Raw genomic sequence first — 25,746 nt, forward strand, 5'->3', positions numbered from 1 at the left:
CTGAGTTTGAGAAGCAAATGTGAAGTTGTTGTCAGAGTCGTGACTGCTGTGGCTCGACAGCTAACTGGCTAAATGTGGCTAACGAACGCGGAAGCTCGATCGTCGACGGCGGTGACGTCATATGTCGACGTCCTATGTTCGGGTTAGTTTTCATGAGAGGAAAGTCGAGTCGTCGAAGAGACAAACTACTTTATACTATTTTACACACACCAAGACAGGGAGTTTGTGGTTTTATCCCAGTTACTAGTACTGCTAATGCTAGCATTTACGTTAGCTTTGCGGTCAGCTCATCGCTTCACCTTGTGACGTATAATACGTGCGACAGCTCTAGCTCCTTCAAACGTTACACTTGTCTTTACCGGCTAGAAGACTTTGACCGGCCTGAAAATACACTTTTATTATGGGTACGCGTATTTTTCACGTGTAGGATCGAGACTGGCTGATTGTACTTTGGACCTGAGTGAATTAAACGTGTGTATGTCTTTTGCTGTAAACTCGAGCAGTTATAATGAATGTTAAAGAGGAGACGATGGCCATTTTAAAACAATTTGACATCGGAAACAAGTTCTCCGATCTACCTGTGCTTCCCAAAGCCTCAGTGCTGATCCCGCTGTTTGTCAAGAAAGGAGAGCTGCACACCTTGATGACACTGCGTTCAAAAGAGGTAACCCGGAAGGATGTCAACTAGGCGGAGGAATAAAAATTAACTATCTCAGCATTTGACCAACTTTTGTGTCTGCAGCTGAGGACCAGTGCTGGGGAAGTGTGTTTCCCCGGAGGGAAGAGAGACCTCGGCGACAGAGATGACGTGGACACAGCCCTGAGAGAAGCAGAGGAGGAGATAGGTCTACCGCCTGATGAGGTTCAGGTGGTCTGTACACTCTTCCCTATCATCAATAAGGTGGGGCAGGATAAATGTTTCTGTCCCTTCAGGGCATCAGCTGCTCTGGGTCAATCTCTTTCTCACATTCCTTTCATCTCCATCTCTTTCCACAGAGTGGTCTGCTGGTGACCCCAGTGGTGGGCTTCATAGATGAATCATTTTGTCCCCGTCCAAACCCAGCTGAGGTCAGTGCCGTGTTCCCAGTCCCCCTGGACTTCTTCACCAGTGAGAAGGACCACTTCGGTGCCCATGGTGCCGCTGGGATGGTGGGGCCGTTGCACTCCTTTCATTTTGTGGACCCTGATTCAGGAAACCAGTATCACATATGGGGACTTACTGCTATGCTGGCCATAGTGGTTGCTGCTCTTGCTCTCAGGAAAAAGCCAGAGTTTGATGTTGGTTTTGACACCGATGACCCGTTCTCCTTCTTCCACAAGATCCTACATAGAAGAATTAGTAAACTATAGTAGTAAACAAAATGCCTGTAATCAGATTTGTTATATAACTGAAGTTTATTAATTTACTGCATTGATCATGAGGATAAGAGAGATGGATTAATATATAAAGCTTTTATAGTATATATTTTTTTTAATAATTAATCAGGAGGGAGAAATGAAATCAAGAAGCTTTAGATTTTATTAATTCATTTAATGTAGCAGCAGGATTACAGATATAAACAGAAGAGTATACAAATGTCCAGACCAAGGCAAAGTACATGTTAATAATAGTTCAGATGTATGATAACACACTGGGGTTGACCTTTATCCCGACTGCAGGGTCTTAAGGCTAGATACTAAAGCTCAAGCTACACAGAACGGATACAACAGAACTGTTGGAGAATGTGAAATAGAAAGCGAACTAGGAAAAGTGAGCAAACTGATTACACACAAGATAACAGCTCACACTATTGGCAATTAACAGTTAATTTATCATGGTTGCTCCTTTTGATCCAAGCATTTCACAGCAATAGTAATGTTGACAAGCACATCAACACAAGAAAGCTCTCCATAAAACAATCTCCACTGTCTCGTCCCTTTTACCTCACATGTACAAATCTCATGAGGCATGGAAAAAAAAAATACTTTCAACAGAAAATAAACAAAAGTTGACAATTCACGGGTGAAGCTGCACAATATTATGTTGAGAGTTCTCACTCTGATATCTTGCGATGGATTTCCAAAAGAGAAAATGGTGAAAAATATATCTTGGGATGGGCTATGGTTATGCTTGTGTTTAGAAATAAAAAGGTAAATCACTGAAACGTGTCCTGATGTCAAACAGTCCCACAAAATAAAAAGGACAAGGAGCCAAATAGCAGTGACACAAAAGGGACACCAGTAAACACAGCAGAGTAACAGTTAAGTTATCAAGGCACACAAAGTTCTGTTGAAAGCATCACAATTGAAATTCAAGATACCCCTGCAGTATATTTCACATTTAAATATACATGGATATTCATCAACATGACTGAAGGACAAAACCGATATTGTGTAAAGATTTGTGTGCTATCTTCACCACCATTAAATTCATGTTTCACATGGTTTTTCTCAGGTGGAAGTGGCTATTCTTAGAGTCAGACTGAGCATCCTGGATTGCTCAAAATGAAAACGACTGGAAGTGAAAACATGACATTACACCACGATCCAAGACAAAACAATCCGACAAATGTACAGTGATACAAGTGACATTTGGTGCCACCCCACCCATCCCCGTCTGCCTCAAAATATATGTTCTCTAAAACTGTAATTGGTCCGATGTTAGATTTAGAGCAAGCTCTATGTCCACACCATGAGGTAAAACTTACATTCATGAAACTGAAGTCACAGGTTGGCTTTCTGTGTTGGTATGGCTTCAAGAGGCATTACTGTTCCGCACTTCTCTCGCAATCATCATGTGCTCTTAAACTCCCCTACCCAAAGGGAATGGAATGCTTGGAAACATCACTACTGCGCTCTAACCTGACCTACAGTTAATGGATGAGTCAAAGTGCCATTTGAGATGCATGACATTACAAGAAAAAGAAAAAAAAAGAAAAGGTAAAAACAAAACACACAGACACACACACACACAAGAAACCTAGCCCATGTATTATGTTATACAGGTTGGGTAAAGTCAATGTTAAAATGGTAGAATTAAGTTTTAACATGTTTGCTTGATGTCAACTCAATTACATCTCTAATTTCAACCATACACTTCACAATAAACCTGCGCTTCATGTCAGGAAAAAAAACAAACAACAACATACCAGCAATGATAATCTGTGCTATGAGCATCAACCAAAAAAAGTTTAGTTTTACAAAAATACTTTACATTTTGATACATGGATACAAAATTCTAAAAAAGATAAGTTACTTTAAAATGGATCGCTAACAGCCGCAGGACAAAAATAGTATGACTATGAAAATGTAAACAAATGCATATGTGAGCAATGCTATTCTAACATTAGAATTATTCTCAAAGTTGGCTTGTTTTTTTGATAACGGCAATTTGGCTACTGTCGTCGATATGGAAAGTACAGCAGTGTTATTTTGCATCAAAAAATAGAGTAATGTCTTGAGAAATGTAAAGTATCAAATTGGTGGAAATGTTAATGAGAGATTAACTGATCCATGAAACAAAGTACCTTTACATATCTTTTAAAAATCTTGTACTTGAACAAAACAACATGCTGAATTGCTATTCATGTAAGAGCTGCATAAGTTAAATGAGTAAGTACAAATGAGTAAACATTACGAGGGCGTTTGCGAGGACACGTATGAGACAAGATGATGACGATTCACAACAGGAGCTTTGGTATGCCTGGGTGCACTCCAGTCTGACCCCACAACAACAGCCAGCTCTCTGGACTCGACTCTGCTTCAAAACTATCAATGTCAGTGCTATTTGATATAGAAGTATAAACTGTTATGTATTAACATCACATCAGAAGTGCCCGTCACTCCTGTACATAGCACCATAGATAGAATCAAAATGGCGGCCTCTATGTAACAGAGATTTCATTTACCAGTGAGCCCCTGTTCACAACACAAGGGACGGTTACTGGATGCCAACTTCACATGGCGCCAGCCTGCACATGGTACCAACACTGAGACAAAAAAAACTTAAATATTTAACACAACACAAGGTAAAACAGTCTCAAGTGACAGACTGAACAGTAAATAGTACAAATAGCAATATGACGAAAATCCTTCATTTCAATGCACAAACTAAATGAATCAGTATTTTTAGGTGTTTTGTCAGTGTGTAAAACACAAAAGGCCTACTTACCACTCCACCACCGAAAAATGACAATGCTTTTGTGGGAATGGCTTTTTTTTTTTTTCTTTTGACAGACTTGACTGGACCACTGAGACTGAATACAAAGAGGAATTCAACAGTGAGCAGACACTCTATACAAAGTTGTCCTAGACCTCAAAAATATTGAATACAGACATGACATGATAAAAATGTTCGGTTAAGGATGTATCCACCTTTACAAAGACATCTGCTTTATGATTTTTTCTGTTTTTCTTGACTTTTTTTTTTTTTTTTCTACTGGACGTTTTCGAGTACAAATTCAGCTGGGTCAGTAGAGAGCTGTGGACGGATATAAGGATTAGCTAGAGGTTATAAAGTGCTTGAGATAAAATGTTTATAAAACCACACAACACTCCATTTTCACTAGTGGAAAGTTTCTATCCACATGAAACTGGTAAAGGTTACCAACTTCTTCAAAAACAAAAAAAAAAGATACACACACTACATAGTTGAATGCTTCTTAAAATTCACCAAGAAGGCTTCTGCAAACCCACCAACCAGGCCTGAACGGATGAGAACACTGGGAGGTGTCAAAAGGCCAAGTCACATTATTCACCAGGTTGAATCTCATTTGTGAGTGTTTGAGAGTCCCTCTTCCTTCTGCACATGGGAGAATCCCCTGAAATGTAATACCAGAATGTGTTGATTCCAATTTTGGTGAGTGAGTTAATTTCATTTTTGTGAAATTTTAATAACAATATTTAACTCTTCTCCTCCTGATAACTCTCATAGTCTCTGTTACAGAGGATGAACATTTCTACAAATGTACTTAATTTACTAGTTTTTTTACTCTTAGAGTAGTTTTTAGGCAAATTGTTGTCATGATTGCAAACACTTGGTTTGATGAATTGTCAAAGAAATCTTACATTATTCTAAAATTTGGTGGGCGAGACTTTATTTCATCCCTGTTTTTATCCAGGTAATCTCCCCCCGCATTTCCACTGTCGCTCCACACGGCGAATGGACAAAAACACATTTCACAGATTCTCAGAAAGACGCGACGGCTTGCAAAATGAGATTCGGCCCATCTCTAACACTTATGTGCAATCTGTTATTCACTCCATGGCTGGCTGTTTTATCTACTCCAGCTGCTTTTACAGACTCATCTCCATCACGTTACTATTCTCGTTTCCCTGTCACTGACATTCTTTATCCCTTTCCAGTTCTTCCACCAAACCTGGTAGGCTTTTATCATCATCATCATCATCATCATCATCATCATCATCATCATCGTCATCATCATCATCATCGTCATCATCATCATCATCATCTCTTAGGCTCACATTTTTAAAACACAAAACAAAACACTGCATTTCTGAGACTGATGGATAAAGCAGTTATTACGTGCCTCTCTGATCCTGCAAGAGGGGTAATAACAAAGGCGGATTCATCACTTCAAGGACAATGGATGTATGACGCTATAATTATAAATATCTCATAAAAACGAGGAGTTACATGGGCTCATATTTTGGGTTTTTAGGTAAAAGGGGCATTTAATTTTTAAATATTTAAAATTTTCGTAGTTTTGTGGAATTGGCTAAAAACACCACACACACCCCCTTTTCTGTTTGTTTGTGTTAGGATGTATAACTTTCAGCTACATATCACTCACTCTCCTTAGTGCCCTCATGGTCCAAACATGCATCACTGTTTCTGTAGGCTTTCCAGTAGGTCCTCGATTTTATCCATGTTGGAAGATGCAGATATTGATGCCTGCAACTGATTCTGTAAGCTGCTCTGTATCTGTGTCTGTAGACTGGTCTGCATTGGAGTTGGCAGGCTTGTTTCTATGGTCGCCTGCAAACTGGACTGCAGAGCTGTTTGTGTGTTTGTCTGCATTGCATTCTGCAGGCTGGTCTGCATGGCGTTCTCTAAGCTGGACTGCATTTGTGCCTGAAGGGTGTTCTGCAAGCTGCCGTGCATGGTGGCAGGCATGGAGGGGGCAGCTTGGGCCATGGTCTGGTCCAACAAAGGCTGCATGTGACTGGAGTTCTGGGGCTGGCTCTGAGCAGGCAAGGTAGATCCAGAGGAATTGAGCAGCTGGGGCGAATCTGGGAGGAAGAGAAAATTGAAATAATCACTGTAATCAAACATTAGGAGAAGGCATTGGCAGTGACGCTGGAGCACCTCATTTGGACATGTACAACTCAAGAATTCAACACAGACGAAAATGTTCTTACCGTTCTGGATGCCAAACACAAACAGGTTGGCCTGCCCTTGTGGAGCCACATTCCCACCCACAGTGGTCTGGAAAAGCTGCTCTGGGGGCTGCTGTCCAGGGTTGGCTACCACACCCACACCACCCTGCACCACAAAGATGGTTGTGCCAGGGGCTGGAGCCTGGTTGTTGAGCTCCTGTGAGCCAATAGTGCTCTGCAGGCTGGACAGAGATGTCTGTGGTAAGAACAGCTCCACGGGTTGACTGCTCGGGATGCTGTTAGAACTTGGGCCCACTTGCATTGGCTGCTGTTCCTGGAACAGGCTCTGCTGTTGGTTCTCAGTGGATGTCGAATTGCTGCCTGAGGAGCTCTGGTCTTGGAAGGACATGGGCTCTGCTGCGTCTGGCTGGGGGATTCCAACGCTAATGCTCCCCATAGGGGAAGGGCCTTGGGTCTGAGTGCTGAAGAGAATAGTGGGGGGAATAGCCTGTGGGTTTAGATCTGTGGTGCAGAGGAGCAGACCTGTCTGCTGGGGTTGGGAAAGCTGGCCCTGGGGGCCAGGGTTAGCCTGCGAGTGATTTGGGATACTTTGGAACAAGGAGCCCTGCTGGCTGATGGGGAGCTGTGGTGGCTGTTGTTGGTTCTGCTGTGGAGACTGCTGCTGCTCCATCGGAGTGCTCTGTTGCTGCATTTGGGAAAGTTGAGCCTGGGGTTGGTTCTGAAACATTGTAACAGACTGGGGCTGGTTGGATGTCTCCATGGAGGAAATGAATGCCAGCTGCTGCTGTTGCTGGGGCTGTGGATTTGGGGACAAGTATAAGGTTGACCCTGTTGACTGTTGCTCCGAGTTGAGACCGCCACTTGTCAGAACAGTCAGTGTATTTTGGAGTAGGGCTGCCTGGACCTGCTGTTGGGTGCCCTGGGTCTCAGCAAGTGGCCTGGGTGATTGGAAGAGCTGTTGTGGGGGGGATGTGTGGGATGGAGGCTGCGTTGGGAAGCTGGTCTGAATTGTTAGCAGATCTCCAGCCTGTCCAATCAGGGCCACTGGCTGCTGTACTTGTGGGGAGGAGTGGATCTGAGGCTGAAGCAGCTCAGCCTGAAGTTGCTGCTGTAAATTCTCCAAGACCTGCTGCTCTTGCAGTTGTTGTTGCTGTTGTAAGTTGCTCAGTGCTTGATTTTGCTGCTGTTGCTGCTGCTGTTGCAGCTGATGTTGTTGTAAATTGGTAAGTATTTGATTTTGTTGTTGCTGATCCTGAAGTTGGATGTTATTAAGGACTTGCTGTTGCTGATTTTGTTGCAACTGTTGTTGCTGTTGAATATTGTCAATGATTTGCTGCTGCTGTTGCTGCTGCAGTTGCTGTTGGTCTTGCGGTTGTAATATAAGTTGTTGTTGAATCTGCATGGTGCCAAGAACTTGCTGCTGTTGTTGCTGCAAATGTTGCTGCTGTTGCTGATGCTGAAGGTTACCAAGGATTTGCTGTTGTTGCTGTAATTGTTGATGCTGTTGAAACTGGTGCTGTATTTGTTGTTGTTGTTGTTGTTGTTGTTGTATCTGTTGTTGCTGTTGTATCTGCTGTTGTTGTTGTATCTGCTGTTGCTGTTGTATCTGTTGTTGCTGTTGTATCTGCTGTTGCTGTTGTATCTGCTGTTGCTGTTGTATCTGCTGTTGTTGTTGTATCTGCTGTTGCTGTTGTATCTGCTGTTGTTGTTGTATCTGCTGTTGCTGCTGTATCTGCTGTTGCTGCTGTATCTGCTGTTGCTGATGTATCTGCTGTTGCTGTTGTATCTGTAGCTGTTGCTGTGTCGATAGTGAATTATCTGTGGTTCCCAATCGAAGGCTATTCATGTTCTCTTGGACATGCTGCTGAAGGGAGTCTGCAGAGGGTGTGGGGCTGTACAGCACAGAGTTCAGCTGCTGCTGGACAACAGCCGCCTCAAACACCTGCTGGAGTGTGGTGTTACCTCCGGCCTGTAGCTCCCTTACTGCCCTCTCCAGTTGGGCCACCCCTTCCTGTGGGAATAGGGTAACCTGCGACTGTTGTGGCTGGGGCTGAGAGGGAGGTGCTATCTGGGGCATGGCCACGACTACAACCCCTCCACTATTACTGGAACTCTCAGGAGGCAAGTTGTCCTGAGGGTCTCTGAGGAATTGCTGAGGGACTTCAGGCGTCACAGGAGGGATTGTAGTATCTCCTGACACTGGGAAGGAAGTTGTGGGGGAAATCTCTTGCTTTTGTATGGTGCTAAGAGTCTCCAGGCTCGGGAACACAGGGGGTGCCTGGGGAAGCTCCACGTCTTCAGGTTGTAGGGGCATTGGGCTCTGAAAGGACTCTCCACCTGGATGAGGACTAGAGCTAAGCTCCAGGGTCTGCTGCACTGAGACAAGAGGGTCAGGGGAGGGCTACAAAAAGAGAAGAAACACAAATGTTACCAACTAAATCTAAAATAAATATTTTTGATTCCTCTCTGTGAGAATGAATGGTTTCTTACCTTGAAGACATCTGTAGGAGGTGGATTGCTAGACACTTCCATTGGGGTGTCCTCTTGCCGTTTGGAGGGCTGAACAGAGCAGTCATTTCGCTCAGACGATATAGATTTGATCTGAACATCAAATATACACGTCTTGACCAGGGAGGGTCCCTCTGTTTTTACTGTCCGGACATTTGAGTCATCAGCTGAGGGTAAGATTGGAAACACAAGATAGCTTTATGTCTCTGGAAGGCAGTACTTATTTGAAGTCTATGACTTGCAGTTTACAGTTTATAGGTAATAATAATTAATGTATTGGGATTTAGATTTCTCTGGTTTCTTCTCTATACAGCTTTTCAAGTCTACTTGTCACATTCACCCATTCACCACAAATTCAAACACTGATGGCAGAGGTGCCAACCTGCTCATCAGGAGCAATTCTGGATTCAGTATCTTCCTCAAAGTATGCTTTGACATGTAACAGAGGTAGCTGGGGATTTCTTAGCTGAGGTAGCGGACTTCCAATTACTGTACAACCCACTCTACCTCCTGAACCCTGTGTCAAAAAAGTCATAATGTTGACTTATACAAATAGGGCTGGGCACTAAACTCAGTTCTTTTAATAGTACCAACCAATTTACATTAGTATAACAAAGTATTAATCCACGTTAAATCAATCACTGCCAAATTTTGTCAGCTGAGAGTGCATCTAGGTGAGTAGGAGAGTAATTTAGAGTATAAAGAGATAAAGAGAGAGAGAGAGAGAGAGACTGTGTCACCGATGCAGCTTGTTCAAGTCACGCAGGGTCGAAATTAACACCTGCTAAGCGCTAAATGCGGGTATATTTTCCATTTGGGGATTAAATCCTGGAAGGCTATCCGCCACAACTGCAGGTGATATTTGTACCAAAATAGTCTACTGCATTTTGGTGTCATCTACAGGCACGCTGCTTCTGTGTTTGTCCCCGTGTTTATGTCAAACACACAGGGACACAAGGGACAGACGGGCGACTTCATGGTACATTTAGGTACAACTATAAACTCTGAAATAAACATTGGCTTGAATGGCAAAGTGTGTAGGAGCCGACAAGAACTGCATTCAAGTGCACCTCTTACTACATCTGTCATTATTTTCTTGCCTTGGCTACTGCAATGCTCTCTTCACCTGTCTCAACAAAACGCTGCAGCCAGACTACTAACCAAAACCAATCACAGATCCCACATCACACCAATTCTTGCATCCCTTCATTGGCTCTTGGTCTTGCCCCTCCCTACATTTCTGAACTCTTACACCCTTACTCCACCTCTAGACCACTCAGATCTTCTGACCTAGGCCTCTTATTGATATTCCGCTCCTTCCTCAAATCTAGGGGTGACTGCACTTTTGCCGTCAGGGCCCCATCCCTCTGGAACAGTCCACCTTCTTCCGTTAGATCAGCTGAATCTTTAAGTGGTTTCAAAAAACTTCTCAAAACCCATCTCTATCATCTTGCATTCCCTGCAACCGTAACTATTCTCCGCATATATGTTAATTTTACTTTTTCTTATTTTGTTTATTTTTATAATTGTTTTTATGTATGTTTACTGTAACTTGCACAGCACTTTGCAAACTTTGTTTTAAAAAAGTGCTAAACTTGAACTTTAACTTGTTCTTTCATGACAGCTTTTTCATTATTAGATGCTAAACTCATCACAATAAGTCATTCATTTCTGCATAACTGAAAAAATCTATAAAAAAGGATTATGGGATGCTATCAGCAACTCAACTTGTCTCAAAGGTCCCAAAGTCCTATTAATGTGATTTCCAAGTCATCCTATTTCTGATAGGTCACAAAATACAGTGTAGAGAGACAGTAAAGTATTTTTTTTTTTTTAAAAAGGTATCATTAGCTACCAGTACTGATTCAAATGTGAACAGTACACAATCCTGTACACAGCCAATGCAGGTAGCGTTATTCCTCATACTGTGGTTACAGCATCTTTAAAATGTTATAATCACGTCAGCCAAAATCCTCAAAAACATACTTAAGTGAGCTGAACATTTTGAACGAATGGTTTTACCTGAGTCTGGAGTATAGGTGAAGGTCTGGGCGTCATGTGATCTACCAGCATTGGTCATCACAAAGATTCCCACAGAAACTGGAGAAGTGATTGACTGGTTGTGGAATGGAGGGACTGTCACTATCAAATGGTTCTGAAAAAGAGAGATCCAAAAAGATGATCACATCTTCAGAAGAATCTCAAAGAGTATGGTCAACAAAAGCAGGCAGGTTTGACACAGCAGTTTATATTATTCATGGTAAAACAAGTATACATATCATTCAGCTGTGTTTACCTGATGGAAAAGGTCCATGTCAATCTTTGCCTCAGCTTGCCAGGAATTATCATCTACAAATAAAACATATAATGTTCCTTATTTATTCAACCATCTGACAGAGATTTACATGCAGAAACCAAACAATTACAGTGTAATACAACACTGATGACATCAAGGTGGAAACAGCACCTGCGATGTTCTCCTGAAAAATAACTTTGGTTCCTTTGAGGAAGTTCTTTCCAATGATAAAAACTTCCTCTCCTCCTCTCACTGAGCAGCTGTGAAGACTCTTCTTCAGGATCTCTGGCACTCCTGCTGGCTGGGCTGGAAATTGACAGAAGAGCCAATGAATCAAAACTCACGCGACAACTGGGTTAGTGTTTACCAGAGACTTACAAAAAAAGGCATTTCATCTTAAGAGACCTATACATCTATGACTATCATCCTAAATACTATGCTGGATGATAGCCAAACACTAACAATCAATCAAGAAGAAACACATGTTTCCCCAGCATTTAGCCTCATGATGCCTGTTTAGACTGGTGTTGACTGTTGTTTCAATGGATGTTGTGTCTGAACTACTCACTGCAGAGGATGGATGATGAGGGAACCTGTAGAGTAAGGGTTGATCCATCAGGTTGGGGGATACCAACTCTGAAGGCCAGCCTGGCGCGTGTGCTCTTCTTCTTGGACCCTGCCACACCAATACGGGCCTCCACATCTGCATTACGCAGCTTCAAAATTCCGACACAGTCCACCCTGTAGAAAACAACACAGTATAGGGAATACATGACTAGCACACAACTTATTGTCAGTAGCAACTGATCCTGAATCATCCACAAAACACCATAACCCCTTACGCGAGTGTCATGTCACTGCTGGGCTCCAGAGGGATCTCAATCACAGTGGTGCCCTCAATGTCCACTTCCTTGCAGGCAGTAGTGTTACGTCCCGTCACTCTGCACGCCTGGTAGAAACCGTGAGGCTTCACCCTGCCTGCATCATTCGCTACAAAAACCTGCAGCACAACTGGTTCACTCACACCCTCCAACTGGGGACAAAAAAGAAGACACTGTGTGTAAATTACCTGACGTTCACCAATAACAGAAAACGTAACACTATACAATACAGATGTTTTAAGTTCAAATGATCGGTCATTGAGTGAATCCTGAAATGCATACAGAGAGAAGCTTTCTTCCTGAAGCACCCATGCTAAGCAACGAGAGCGCCACAAAAACTTTGCATACTGAAAAGTTGTATCTAAAATGTAACGTGTGGATGCATGCCAGGGTTGCCAGGAAGAGTCGGATCTATTTTCTCCCTGTCTTCGATTACATCACAGAGAAAGCTCATGATTCTCTAGCATGTTTACTGTTGGTATCATACATGTTTCACTGAGTGCTTCACACTTTATCGACTATAACAACTTGAAGCTGCAGTTTTATCAGCTGGCAGCTGAGCAGCCCTAGTTGAGCAGTCAAGGGTTGAGTTCCTGAGTAATGAATGATATTTCCCTGCTCAGTTATTTTTTAACAGGCAAAGTTTGTTAAAAAAAGTTGGGTCTGATGTTGAATTGTCAAAAAAACATACTGTACCATCTAGAATATAGCTTTTGATGTATCCCAGAAGAGACTCATGAGTGTTAATTCATATTTAAATGCTTCATGAAAACACTGTTGTAGCGCACAGTACTTCACATGGGTCCTGTGCAGTTTTGGCCTCATTCAGTAAATTCCAAATTAGGTGTAATATTTTTCATTGTCAAGAAGCAGACGGTGGATTTCTTTGTCAAACCTTGACAGTGGGGAACCCCTGCTGCGTGCGGTCTTTGACAGAACCTCTGCTGCCCTCGGTCAGATAGCGAGCTCTGTGCTGGGTCTCTGGCTGCACCAGGATCTTTAGCTCCTTTCCATCACTCCTCTGGGGGAACTGAGTAGACAGTGACCCACCCTTCACTGCAGTCCCTGACTCAAGAGAGCTGCCGGGCAACAAAAATCACATGATGACATTAATATGACTTTCAGAAATTCAATTACCCCAGACAAAACTGAATTAAATGACCTTTACTGCATCGCTACAGAGGGACAGAGCTACCCTCCAGTCAAAATGCTGACAGAATGTGCATTGGACAAGGGTCGGCCCACCTGGCTATGGGAGCGGTCTTGTCTGTGCTCAGCTGGGAGAGGACAAAGTGAGGAGCCTTGGCGCTGTCAGCATCAAACACATCCATGCTGTCCTCCGGAGGAGCAGGCTTGGGGCCTGGCCGCTGGCGAGGGGTGCGTTTTCTAGATTTGCGTGGCACTTCTGTGTTGTCGTTGTAGGAGACGGAGCTGATCAGGCTGAAGTTGGAAACGGAGTCATCGGCCCACATGCTGCTGCTATGCTCTGAATCAGGACCCGTTGGAGCGGACACAGTAGGCTCCTCTTGGCAGGACATCTGGCTGTCGTCAAATAGATCCTCAGGTGGCGGGGATATGCTCAACACAGGCCTCCGTTTTGATGGGGTGTTCTGAGGCTGCTGGACTCCTAGCCCTGACAACACTCCTGACCCTATGTCTCCTGCTGCAGTGTTTGCTCCACTGTTGCCTCTGGTCGTAGCAGATACAGCACCCTCCGCATTTTGCATCTCTGAAGCTCCAGCTCCATCCCCTCCGCTGGAGTGGACGTGCTGGGGAACCTTGAGATGGTCTGAGGATGAGGTAGAGGAGCCAGTGGATGGGACTCCCATGGCCAGGGAGGAGGAGGCAGAGGGGCTGGAGGTGGAGGAGGTGGCATCTGTAGTAGTATATACAGATAAATAAGTTAGTACAGATGTTCAGCACAGAGCAGGCTAGCAGTCCCATTCAAGCAGCTGAATTTGTGCATGATTTGTACTGATTTCCCCTCTTCCCAACTCTAATTTCAACAGGCTGTTGTGGGTTATATGCTCTCACTGTGCATGCGAGAGCTGCCAAGCATTGATCAAATATTCTGAAGTTAAAGTTGAGAAGGGTACTATAGGTCCCACAATGTTTTGATTCCTACAAAACCTTTCTCACTTAAAATCAATGTGACAAAACTGACATGCTTTGTTTACAAAAACAAAAGCAAGCTACAAATTGTTACATACACATTGCCAGAAAGAAACATAAAAAAATCTGGTCAAACTTTTGTAGTACAGCCAAATTTGCAAGCTGGTAATGTGGCGCCAAATTAAATTTGCCAGGGTTACAGTACAGTTTGTGCAATGTGCATTCACTAGTAAACAGTAGTTTGCGCATGCCAATTGGAAGATTTGGTTGGGACTGAGCGTAGCCATGGAGACAGAATAAACAAGCCTCTGACCTATGGAGCAGTGAACTGCAGACCATTTTATATGCAGACACTCCCTGCCTCAGAGGGAACTTCCTGCAATAAAAACGAGACAGCCAATGAGCAACAAGAGAGCTGATCATTCAAGATTCAACTTCTGTCAATCAGTAAATTGGATGAGTTAATACACTGAAGGAAGGAGTAACTTTTGAAGCTGATCATTTAAAAAACACTTTTAAGCATGTGTGTTTGGTTAATGATGATCTGAAGGACATTACAGTAGACATGCTTTTGATCAGCACTGCTTAGGGCCAGCTGGTTCAGACAGGAAAGTTAAAAGGTAGCGTTAACAAAAGCGCTCTCTTCAACATGACTGTTGACAAGTTAGTTTGCTGTCTAGATTAAACTCTAGACTTGAATCCTTTACAGTTACAGCTGAAGTTGGCCTCCTTTAACCATGATCCAAGATCAGACCAGTGTCGTTTAATTTGCTACACTTTATTTAAAGACGATTGCTAGGGGCAACTTCACTGTTTCATAAAGAGACAGAACATTTATAAGTTTTTCAACTGCTGTTAAAACATGGGTGAAGATGACTCATTTATCTGTAAAGCTGAAACAGTTTGAAACCTCAATAAATTATCAGATGACCGACTGCTGAATGAGTGTGTTAAATGTGTGAATAACAATGTGAATAGGCCGTTTCTGCTTAAAGAACAAAACCTGACCACACCGGCACTAAGAGAAAGCGCTAATACAGACACGGGAATACAATATAATGTTGTAGCATAAGGGAAGTCTGAGATGACTGCTGAAGCCAAAGGACTACATCTGGATCAGCAGCACTGGTGCTTCATAGCATTAAATATATTTCTAACTGCCTAAAAAGCCAAGTGAAAAAAAAGCACAAGCACGACAGGGGAAGAAGCTGCAGGAAAAGGTGAGTGAAATGAAAAAAGAACAGGCAATGTTAGCATGCTGTTAATGCAAACGCAACATTACTTGGAGCCGTTACTCATAGTGAATCTTTCCAGGAAAAGAGGACTGCGTATGACTTTCATTACACAGAAGCAACAGAAGCTGTGCTTCTACTGCATGGCTATTCTCGACTCCCTTTTGATACCAGACACTTTTCTCAATTTTGTTTTCCACTGCAGATGGTGCCCGCTCAACTTAGGGTGGATTTTTAGCTGACTGCAATAGCGGCACCAGTGAGACTGCCACGACACCAACGTCAACGCAACAGAAACAAAAGAACAATGGAGGATATTGAACGAATGGCTGTTTGTCTTTGCAAAGAGACATACGTTTCAGACTGCTGAAAAGAAAAAAAAAAGGGAAAAAAAAGAAATGGGAGATCCTACATCAGATAGCGGGCGATGAGATGACGTGTCACTTCTGTGACGATATTCTGATTAATCAGTGGCCTGTAGCGTTTCACTTTACTGTAGAATCAACTCAGCTCTTTTAAATCCTCGACCAGAGTGATATAAAAAAAAATGTACCAGGCACTATCCTCAACTTTTGACCCTGGGAAACCAAAAAACACCATGTCGAGCCCAGCTAAGCCGAGCCATGCAGTGGAAATACAGCATGAGATTCTTACTTTCACCAGCATGGCAAATGTTATAGAGCTGCAAACAACTGAGGCGATTAATCGGTTACTCAATTAATTGCCAGCTATTTTGATGTCTGATTAATTGGTTTGAGCAGTTTAAAGAAACAAAATCAAAAACAAAACAAAACAGAAAACAATTCTGATGATTCCTCCTTCATAAATGTGCCTAGTTTCTGGTTTATTTTCTTCTCTGTTAGAAAACTGAATGTATTTGGCTTGTGGACAAAACAAGACATTTCAGGGCATCATCTTGGGCCCTGGGAAACACTGACATTTGACACCAATCACTATTTGACACTTAACTATTAATCAAGAAAATAACTGCAAATTAATCGACAATTAAAGTAATCGTTAGTTATGGCACTAGTATATTAGCCAGACATTAACTGATTTGAAATGCCTGTCCAAAATATTTTACTGTAATCAGCAAGTTTTAAAAACATCTCTTTTCTGTCAATTAGTTTTAAAAAGTAGAGCTGTTAGGTGAAGAGCTTTGGGCACTTAAAGCAGTTGCTGTGTGGCTGAATAAACACAAGAAAGTCAAGGTAAGCAATGCCTCTTCCCATGCTGCTGCTGCTAGGATTATAAAAAAAAAATGTTTGTCACACAGACGACTAAATCACCTAACATGTTCACCTAAAACAGACAGGCTCAACAGACTAAAAAATACAAAAATATATATAAATACAGCTCGACTGTAAAAATCAGCTTCAATTCTCAGCTCCAACCCATCAACTGCACCTAATGCAGCCAGCGAAACCCCTGATACACCCTAGTGAAATCTAATATGACAGTGTCTTGTCACATCAGCAGTAATTAAATCCCTTCACTGAAAAAACATATTAAAGAAATACTCTACCAGTCGTTATCATCTCCAACAGTCACCAGTACAAATTGTCTCAGAAACTGGTGAAAGGGTGAAGTTGCCCCCAGACACTGATACAAGGCCACATTGGTTTGTGCACCCCTACTATGTTGGGGAATAGTTTGGCATAGGGAAACTGATCCCAGATCATGGTTTTCATGTACTCAGCAGTTAGCTCACCTGAGGCCAAGGCTGCAGAGGGGGGAGGTCCCGCCTCTCCCCCACTCTTCTGGCTCATGGTGGGTGGGTCTGTCTGGGTGGACGACGGCTGGAGCTGGAGCTCTTTGGGGAGGAGGTCATATACTGACTCTGTCATAAAGGAGGAGCAGGAGAAGATAAATTAGGTTCTGAAACACACAAAGCAGATTTGTTGATTACAAGACCAAGGGACTAGAGCAGGGTTCCCTTTGACAAGTGGACGTTTTCTGATTTAAGGGAAGCAGTTCTGACATTTATTGCCTCTTGTGGTACAGAGTGGTATTACAACACAGGGCAGGCCAGGGCTTACTGGCTAGCCAGGTAACTTTAATAAACATCTGTGCAACACAACACACGTTTATCTGTCATTCAGGCCATATTCTTCATATTGCTCATTTAGTGTGACCTAATTACACAAAGTTACACTGACTTGATCATTTGCTAAATTTCGAGGAGCAGGAATTCATGATGCATCCTGCATTCATTCACATACTAAATCATCAGTGTGATTCATCTGATCATTCAATCATCATTACAGCAGTATATGATTTGTAACCTCGTGATAATGTAATAATTTTCTTCCCGAAATGTGATAATGTCAGTAGTTCATATCTAATGTAATCCTAGTAGTCATAAGAAAACTGGAGCCCTGAACTGGGATGACATGGGTGATCAAGTTTTTTCCAAACATACACAAAATAAAAACCTGCTGTCAACATGAACACAACTCAGGTCATCTTATGATTAGCTACATTAGCCCCCCATGGGGCTTTGCGTAATAAGACCCACCAAGACATTCCTTGATATTTGATGTGAAGGTGATTCCTAGAAGACTATAACCAACCACTGCAGCTACACTGGAGCGAACTACATTTGGTGGCAGATAAAAACACGACAAGGTAGTCTGGTTGCTAAGAAACAGTGATCCATCAACACCCTGACATGGATAGTTCAGCTGTGCACCATCGACACCCAGCGTGTGTAGTAGTCATCTGATACTCAGCTATGACTTAGCACCAGCAGAATGGTGAGACCGAAGACACATGATCTCCCACTTCTGTGACGTCAGTGATGCTGCCGAGTGAGTGACAACACAAAGTCACCACAGTTCAACCGGAGAACTAACACAGTGCTTTAGTTCATGAAGACGGGAAGAACTGCAAGCTTTGAGATGGAGGGTGCACGCTGTTATGCTTATTCAGAGTGAATCGGTCTTTAGAAGATAGTTCTGTGAAAAATAATACAATAAAACTTGTGTATTCTTCCAGAGGGCTTCAAGAGACTGCCTGCTGCAAATCCCATTACAGCAGAGCTGAGAGGCATCAGGTCTGTGGCACGTGAAGTGGCAAAAATTACATTTCTTACGAGTCCAAATATAGACAGAGATGTGATAAGTGTGTGAAAGCGGCTCGCAGTTGAACTATTCACAATGCAATCTGTGTTATTGTCATTTTGAGTGAACTGTCCCTTTAATCCAGACAAACCACAACCGTGTTTTTACAAAACTTTTAAAATAGATTGCCAAACAAAAGATCTCTATAAAGCTTGGACAATAGCCCTTATAATGTACTTAAAATGTGGTCTTAAAGCAAACAGCGAAGTGTCCACAATCTTCATGATAACACTCCATCTGTGTCCTTTGTGCTCTGTTGATGGTGTGAAGAGTCTTTGTGCACGGGTGTATTACAGATTGACTGGCAACCCGACATGACCTCAGTCTTGACTATTACCACTTTCACACAGGGGATGAGTGCATGACGTGAGTCTACTGAATGTGTGTTTAACTCGCCTGGACTCACCCATTCACACGCAACGAAAATAACTCACATATGAACAAAAGGTCCTCACCATGCACGCACAGATGACAGAAATGCCGGTTCGCTGAACTGAAACATCTTCTGAGTCAGGTAGGGAGGAAGGTCCCAAGGCCAGGTCAGACGGCGTGCACTGACCAGATCGCAATGAGTCAATGCTGGGTTAAACCCACATCACTGTGTCAAAAGTCTACTACTTGCTGTTTTTGCTTGTGAAATGAATCAAGATCAGGAGCATTTCAAAGTGTCAATATAAGTGGGGACTTCCATGAAGCTTATCTACTGTGAGAGTCAATGATAGAGATGAATGTGTTTGCCTGCAACACATTCAGTGTATTTATTTACATAGGCACTGATAAGTTTTATTAAAGATAAATACACTGTTTAGTCTAATTATCTGAAACACATACGGCTGATACTGAATGCAAGCACAAAACTGATTAATATACTGTACACTGTTGCTCAATCTTTCATATCGTTTAGGTATGTAAATGTGCTGTCTAGATTTCATTCAGTGTTTTGAATTTACTCGTGTGCCAGACTGCCCATGGAGTGAACAGCATGCAAAATAGTTTCTGTTTGTATATACACACACTGTGGCGCAGCTTGTGGTGGTGGGAAATTAAACAATCAACACAGCTCAGGGATTTTCTGAAACTAATACGAGTACAACACTTGCTACCATCAAGCATAATTTTTTATGACATCCTTTCCTGAGTATTAACATTTCCCTACAAAAACCACCCCCCCATCTCAAATGCATGTGTTAACTGTTTTTGTTAAATACAGAGCACAAGAAGAAGAACACTGACTGATGCTCACTTCTGGTACTAGATGGTTATTGATATTCCATACTACCATCACATTATACCTAAAACATGCCTTTGATTAAAGTTGGGAACCAAACTCAAATGCAAAATGCAAACAATAGGGTACCAACTGAAAAATAATGGCTGACATCTGCTTATCGTTTAGTTATCCTTTCTCAGATCCTGACCGATATATCTTGCAAAGAAAAATGCTCAGGATAATTTATTATTATTAAATTACCAGCTTAATTTGCTGCTTCATTGCTTCATTCATTTTTCAAGTTTATTGTTATTAAACTGTTAAATATCCTGCCTCTGAGTCATGTCTTTGTCACAAGTATTCTATAAAGCAATTTGCAGGACCATTACAAAAGGTGTGTATATCATACATTTCTTTAATATCGGCATCAGCTCTAAGAAGCAAGTATTGCTCCGGCCGTAACCTTTATTACTGCAAACAAAGGCTGCATATTTGCAAGGACGTGGCTTTCTGCCAGAACCGGTTCAAGTCACATGAACATAATGTGGTGTCAGTTTCTTTAGATATGAGCATGCATGGTTAACATGACATCAGTGTGAGAGATGTACCGCAGTAAACGCTCAGAAGTATGGCTTCAGTTTCTGAAATCTAAACAAGAAAACAAAAGGGCAATGCATGTGGGAGTAATAATAACAATTGCAGTGTTATTAATTATAAGCTCCATGTCAGGTTGCACATCAACTTTAGCCAAACATTTGAGCAGCACAACATCAATCTAAATAAAGGTTGAGCAACTAGTCACAGCTTCTGTTTGCTCAAAGTGACAGCAGGCAATCATTAAATGTGCTTTAGTTGAGTGTGAGTTGACCTTGTGCTGTAAGTCACCACCTGTAACTGTATCTGAGAAGCAGCTACGAGACTCTTTTAATGGATCAACAAAAATCAAAGTAAAAACTCAAATTAACTTATTGCCATCATGGAATCAAAAGTGAGAATCAATAAAAATAATAGGAAAATAATATAAAATAAATAAAAATAATATAATTCACAGAATACCTACCCATGGTTTTGATACAAAACTCTTTTTATCAAAAAAACATGAAAACACTGTGCACTACTTAAGCCCCTTTCTCCAGGCCGACTCACATCCTCGCAGTACAACAGACCAAACACGAAAGAAAAGAAAGCTGAATTCCTGTTGTTCCCAGATGAATACTGGACACTGATAATGTTCAGGCATTGGATTTTGGTGATGGTCTTAATTCACTTTCATAGAAGTCAGATGACATCTGTGCACATTTATGTGCAATCTTATGCCAAAAAGTAGGCTGAATCACACTAGCCAGCCAGGGGGCGGACTGACTTTAACCTACACTTAGAACAATTAAATTACCTCATCTCATAGTTATGCACTGCTCACATTACACATGCCTTAAAGGTTTTGCCAAATGGCAAGGCCGCCAGTCCATTTTTATTCTTTGCAGCTGGCTTGGGACTAAGACGGGGGATGACAGATGAATAGACAATTCATGAGGCCGATGTTTTTGTTGCAAATGAAAAAATATTCAGACCAAGAATGTATCTCAGTGCCCAATAATGGCTGCTTTAATTACACTCTCGAACACATAACAATATGCTCAAGCCAACTTACAGACAAAGGAGCTACTCACTGCACTCAAACCACAAAGAAGGCCATTTTTGGCTATTTACACCATCTCTGTTTACCTTGAAACTGATTTATACTGGTGAGGAACGGTTGGATAATCTCTTTGATTCTCCATGCGCCTGCTTATAAGGATCAGATGAATAAGCCAGATCAGCAGTTTCAATGCAAGATATTTTTCAGTACTACCACCACATCCTTCCTAGTTTACATTTCCTTTACTTTTAGAACTTTCTAAAACACAGGCTTTGTAGTAGTCATGCTAGCCTCAAATTAACTAGTGTAGTAGCTCATAAAGGTGCGCTGAATAAACAATCACTAACACACAAGGATGTTTTAAAGGATTATACCCGGAAGGAATTTTTATTTCTTCTCATACGCCTCACTTGATTGACAGTAAATGGAGCCTAATGAATGCCTGCATCGATATGAAAGCAGCAATGAATACTCAGTTCAAGCACAATGCAACAACAATAAAACGGAGCTAAAATAAACCTAGATTTCATGTTCAGCATGATTTATTCTGGTCTCACTGGGGTTGTTCTCATAGTGTACAAAATGAATGACAAAAAAAACGGTTTGTATTTCTCTTAAAGGATTCACTTGGATTTGTTCACGCAGTGCAAGGGGCACTTTTCCAAACACGTGGTTTTGGTTTCATTTATCCTGTTTTTTTTGTCCACCTCTTAGATTTCTGCTGCACGCCAATACAATGGAGGTGAAGAGTCTCAATTGTGGGGCTCACGGTCAAATCACAGCAAGAACTTCCCAGAAACAAAGTCAACTTTCTCTGAACAGACTAGCAATCTAACAATGCACAGTAAATACTTTTAAAATGACTTTCTACTGGGGAAAAGACTCCTAAGAAAGCTGTCCAACTTCACTACTTTACACTCAATATTTTATGTTCGGGCCAAATTTACATGGAGTTCAAATGTATGTCTTGTGCGTCGGTCTCACACAATGGGATCTAATTGCACTCACTGATGCACCAGCTCAAGTTTCTCACACTAATAAGCTGATGAAAGATTTTCTTTTCTCTCTGCTGTCTGAGACTGAGCTGTCATTCGGGATTTTTTTTTTTTTAGCCATCTCAATGAAATCACTTGAAAGGGGGAGCAAGATGAGTTAGTATGCAGGCTGTTTCAGGCAAAGATAAAATATTTCTGCAATAAAACTCACAGAATGCAAAATAAATAACCCTTTGGCAAGTGAATATCAGACCATAAGCTTATTTTCTCCCACACATTCTCCTATGATTTGGCATATTTATGTTGCATTAATAAATTATCATGTAAACAAAATAAACCAGAGTATTTCTAATGGTGGATGCCAACGAATTTACTAAAGTGAGTGTGGCCACATAGCAGGATAATGTATGAAATTGAAAAATTAACAAAAGCATTAGGAATCTTTTTGTAATGAAAATCTGGGAACCTTAATTAAAGCTGAACTAAATCACAAGGTTCCCTGCAATTAAGTGTTATCTATTTGTAACCAGACTGTGCAGGGATCATATCTGTTATGGGTGACATTAATGTGACTGATGAAAATAGTTGTTTTAATATGCGTAACTACCTTGAAGTAAGAGCCCCGGTGTGATTAACACTGACACAGTGGGTGCAAACTAATTTGTTGTAGTTACAGACTTGAAAGAAAAGAAATCCCAGCAGTGCTTCCTTATGGCACATATTCAAGAACCTGACACAAAACAGATATTACAAAATCATAAACAATATTTACTTTCCACTTTATCAACATCGGGGTTCAGTAGGTCACCACTGAGGTTTCACATTTGCCTCATTTAAAGCCAGGAAAACAGCCAGCTGACCCTTCTCTCACTTTCAGTCTGATACACATGAGCTCTCCTAGTAGCTATTTGATGAGCAGGTCTGCTACCTAGACCCCAACATGAGCATACACCCAATTACTGAGATATAAATAAACAGTCACCATGTGATACAGTGTGGCCATATGGCAGGCTCAAGGGAGCATCTCAGGGTCATAGAGGAATGCTTTCTGCTAACTCATGAGCATCCTATACATATCAGGGCGAGAGATATGGGGCCAGTTCTGACGGCAGGCAGGTAAGGATTATATCGGGTTTACATGCAATCTATAAACAACCACAGATCAAAATGTGGACTACATCTAACATCAAGTCCTACTGTCCCACTGACATCCAAAGCAAATACATACATGCTCGCCTCTCAGATTACCACCTCAAGAGCAGCTCACAATAACAACATACAAGGTTTGGTCATGAATAAACAATAAACAGTATTGAGTAGCAGACTGACAGACAATTTCCTTACACATGAATTTAATCCACTTGCTAACAGGAAGGACATTAACCTACAAAGTGCTGCTGAAAGCCACAACAGATGCACTGACCCAGCTGAACTACAACAAGGCAGAATAAATGTTGGCAAGTTAGTGGCCCTGGCCCCCAGTGACCCTGCATCCTGACAGGGAGAGTGCCATTCCCTGAGCTTCTGAAGTGCCTGTAACTACATTCTTTCTGTGAAACCAGAGACTGTGTGGAGGACTGCTTCTGGCCCAGATCCACATGATAAACCACTACTACAGCAGAACTACAGACACTCCAGAAACACCAAACAGGGAGGGATAAACAAAACAACACGCGTGTACTATATTTTGCCCTTCTCTCGCGATATGAACATGCATGCTGACACACACACACACACACGCACTCACGCACGCGCACACACACACCTCTGCAGAATCCGAGCAAGACTTTCACACGTCAAACCCCCCTGAACAATGTGGTGGCTGGTAAGCGACCTCACGTAGCTGTGGCTAGCTAATAATATGCATCTAAGATAATGCGAGCCCACCAGCCTGACGAATAATGTCAAACCCAAACACTCTGATACGATCTCACGTGTCACTTGGCATAATTAACACGAGCGACCTGGCGTAACATGGTCGTCCACGCATTGTGACACGGACAGCTAACCAGCCAGGTAGTCGCCAGTGCACAAGCCAAATGCAGCTAACTAACTAAGCTAGCTAGGCTGGCTAACAGCAGAAAAGAAGCTAACTACTGCTAGCTAGCAGCTTAACATGAGCCACTAAGACATTCATTCTGCTCCCCGTTAAACCGGGACGAAACGGGTTAGTGTCGTCACAGTAACATTTATGTAACAGAAAAATCTTACCTTTTGAGTATAGAGATTTGGGGGAATTGAGGTCGAGATCCGAGCTAAGGAGGGATATAAAATCAGAGGGCATCGCAGCGCTTCATCGAGGGGAGGGGAAGCGGACACTCTTTAGAAGAAACGAAGTCGGCAGCTTTGGGGCCAATAAATATTGCGTTGTACAAAGCGGAATGTTTTTTAATACACACAGTGTAACGTCGAAACAATCTTAAGGCGACAAAAACAAAACTTTCAATGGCAAGGAGGGAAGAAAAAAAAACCGTTTGCGAGCACGCCTCACGTTAGTGTGTGTGTGTGTGTGTGTGTGTGCCTCTGCTGAGAGGAGACACAAACACACACTTGCCTACAGTTGGTCGGCCCACCTCTTAGCCCCTCCCCCTTCTGCTGCCGAGGGGCATGCGCCGTGGCCGGGCTGAAGCTCCAATCACACGGAGAAGGGCAGTGACACTAAACTCAATGGATGCCTCTGATCGTTATGACACATGGATCCTGCTCCCGTTACACACTCCTTGGGTAAAAAGGTGGGACACGCGTGACACCAAGTTGTATCAGTTCCAGGTGACTTGGAAAGACAAGTCACATTCCTCACATTCCCCTTGAATGTTAAATTGTAAGAGAGGTCCTGCTCTGTGCATGGTGTGCTGAGCTGACCTGCCATATTAAATCTTCTCATTGAAGGTTTCTTATTTCTTTATCCAAAATATTGTAGGTATTGACAGACTGTGTTGGGCAGTGGATTAGAGAATAGTCACATCCTTTCCTTGAATAAATGCAACAATGCCACACATTAAAAAAACCCAACAACAAATATGATAATAAATATTGCATTAGGAAAACATACTATAAATAAATTATGCCTAATGTTTCAAAGGGTTAGGGTCAGCACTGATTATGACACAAAATGGCCTTCATTACATTATACTAATCTGATTATTATTGTAGGTTATTGTAATGTGCTAATTTGAATTACTGTTAGACCTTTGGGTGGTTCAGTCTATTTGCACCATATTTTATCTGAACTCACATGCTTTATATGGAAATGTAATGTAATGTAAAAGTTTCATGTCTGAAATATATATTTTTAAAAATGTGTTGGTGTTTGTTCAACCAAGAAACCCTCTTGTTCATCCTGTTTAGGGGTCACCGTAAAGAAAATCTCCTACCATGTCAACCCCAGTGTCACATCAATGTATTGGCATAA

General features: G+C 42.0%; 2 protein-coding genes across 4 annotated transcripts; one reads left to right on the top strand and one right to left on the bottom strand.

Annotated features, from left to right (window-relative positions):
• The first annotated feature begins 117 nt into the window (after positions 1-117).
• nudt7 (nudix (nucleoside diphosphate linked moiety X)-type motif 7) lies at positions 118-1,999 on the top strand. Of its 2 annotated transcripts, XM_037105787.1 has the most exons (4): positions 118-404; positions 594-664; positions 743-901; positions 997-1,999. In XM_037105787.1, exons 1-4 carry the CDS (start codon positions 401-403, stop codon positions 1,348-1,350), a joined length of 588 nt encoding a protein of 195 aa, XP_036961682.1. In that variant the 5' UTR covers positions 118-400; the 3' UTR covers positions 1,351-1,999. The 2 variants fall into 2 exon arrangements, with proteins under 2 accessions (XP_036961682.1, XP_036961681.1); XM_037105786.1 differs by having other exon boundaries at positions 130-664.
• nfat5a (nuclear factor of activated T cells 5a) lies at positions 1,502-24,881 on the bottom strand. 2 transcript variants are annotated; one of them, XM_037105779.1, is made up of 12 exons: positions 24,546-24,881; positions 17,080-17,208; positions 13,270-13,900; positions 12,920-13,103; positions 11,986-12,176; positions 11,712-11,884; positions 11,315-11,449; positions 11,144-11,196; positions 10,870-11,002; positions 8,830-9,014; positions 6,361-8,740; positions 1,502-6,231 (listed from the first exon to the last, which is right to left on the bottom strand). In XM_037105779.1, the coding sequence occupies exons 1-12, from the start codon at positions 24,616-24,618 to the stop codon at positions 5,825-5,827; spliced, it is 4,674 nt and encodes a 1,557-aa protein (XP_036961674.1). In that variant the 5' UTR covers positions 24,619-24,881; the 3' UTR covers positions 1,502-5,824. The 2 variants fall into 2 exon arrangements, with proteins under 2 accessions (XP_036961674.1, XP_036961675.1); XM_037105780.1 differs by lacking the exon at positions 24,546-24,881 and adding an exon at positions 14,450-14,512 and having other exon boundaries at positions 17,080-17,210.
• Positions 24,882-25,746: the final 865 nt, after the last annotated feature.

Source organism: Acanthopagrus latus, chromosome 8, assembly GCF_904848185.1.
Source record: "Acanthopagrus latus isolate v.2019 chromosome 8, fAcaLat1.1, whole genome shotgun sequence".
NCBI classification, from domain to species: domain Eukaryota; kingdom Metazoa; phylum Chordata; class Actinopteri; order Spariformes; family Sparidae; genus Acanthopagrus; species Acanthopagrus latus.

Bases quoted from the DNA above. Each gene is read 5' to 3' on its own strand.
- nudt7 (XM_037105786.1), top strand. From the start codon at position 509: ATGAATGTTAAAGAGGAGACGATGGCCATTTTAAAACAATTTGACATC. The intron at 665-742 runs GTAACCCGGAAG...TTGTGTCTGCAG, and splicing joins TGACACTGCGTTCAAAAGAG to CTGAGGACCAGTGCTGGGGA. The intron at 902-996 runs GTGGGGCAGGAT...CTCTTTCCACAG, and splicing joins TCTTCCCTATCATCAATAAG to AGTGGTCTGCTGGTGACCCC.
- nfat5a (XM_037105779.1), bottom strand. From the start codon at position 24,618: ATGCCCTCTGATTTTATATCCCTCCTTAGCTCGGATCTCGACCTCAAT. The intron at 17,209-24,545 runs GTAAGATTTTTC...CCTTTATGACAG, and splicing joins CAAATCTCTATACTCAAAAG to AGTCAGTATATGACCTCCTC. The intron at 12,177-12,919 runs GTTTGACAAAGA...TTTTGTCCCCAG, and splicing joins AGGGGTTCCCCACTGTCAAG to TTGGAGGGTGTGAGTGAACC.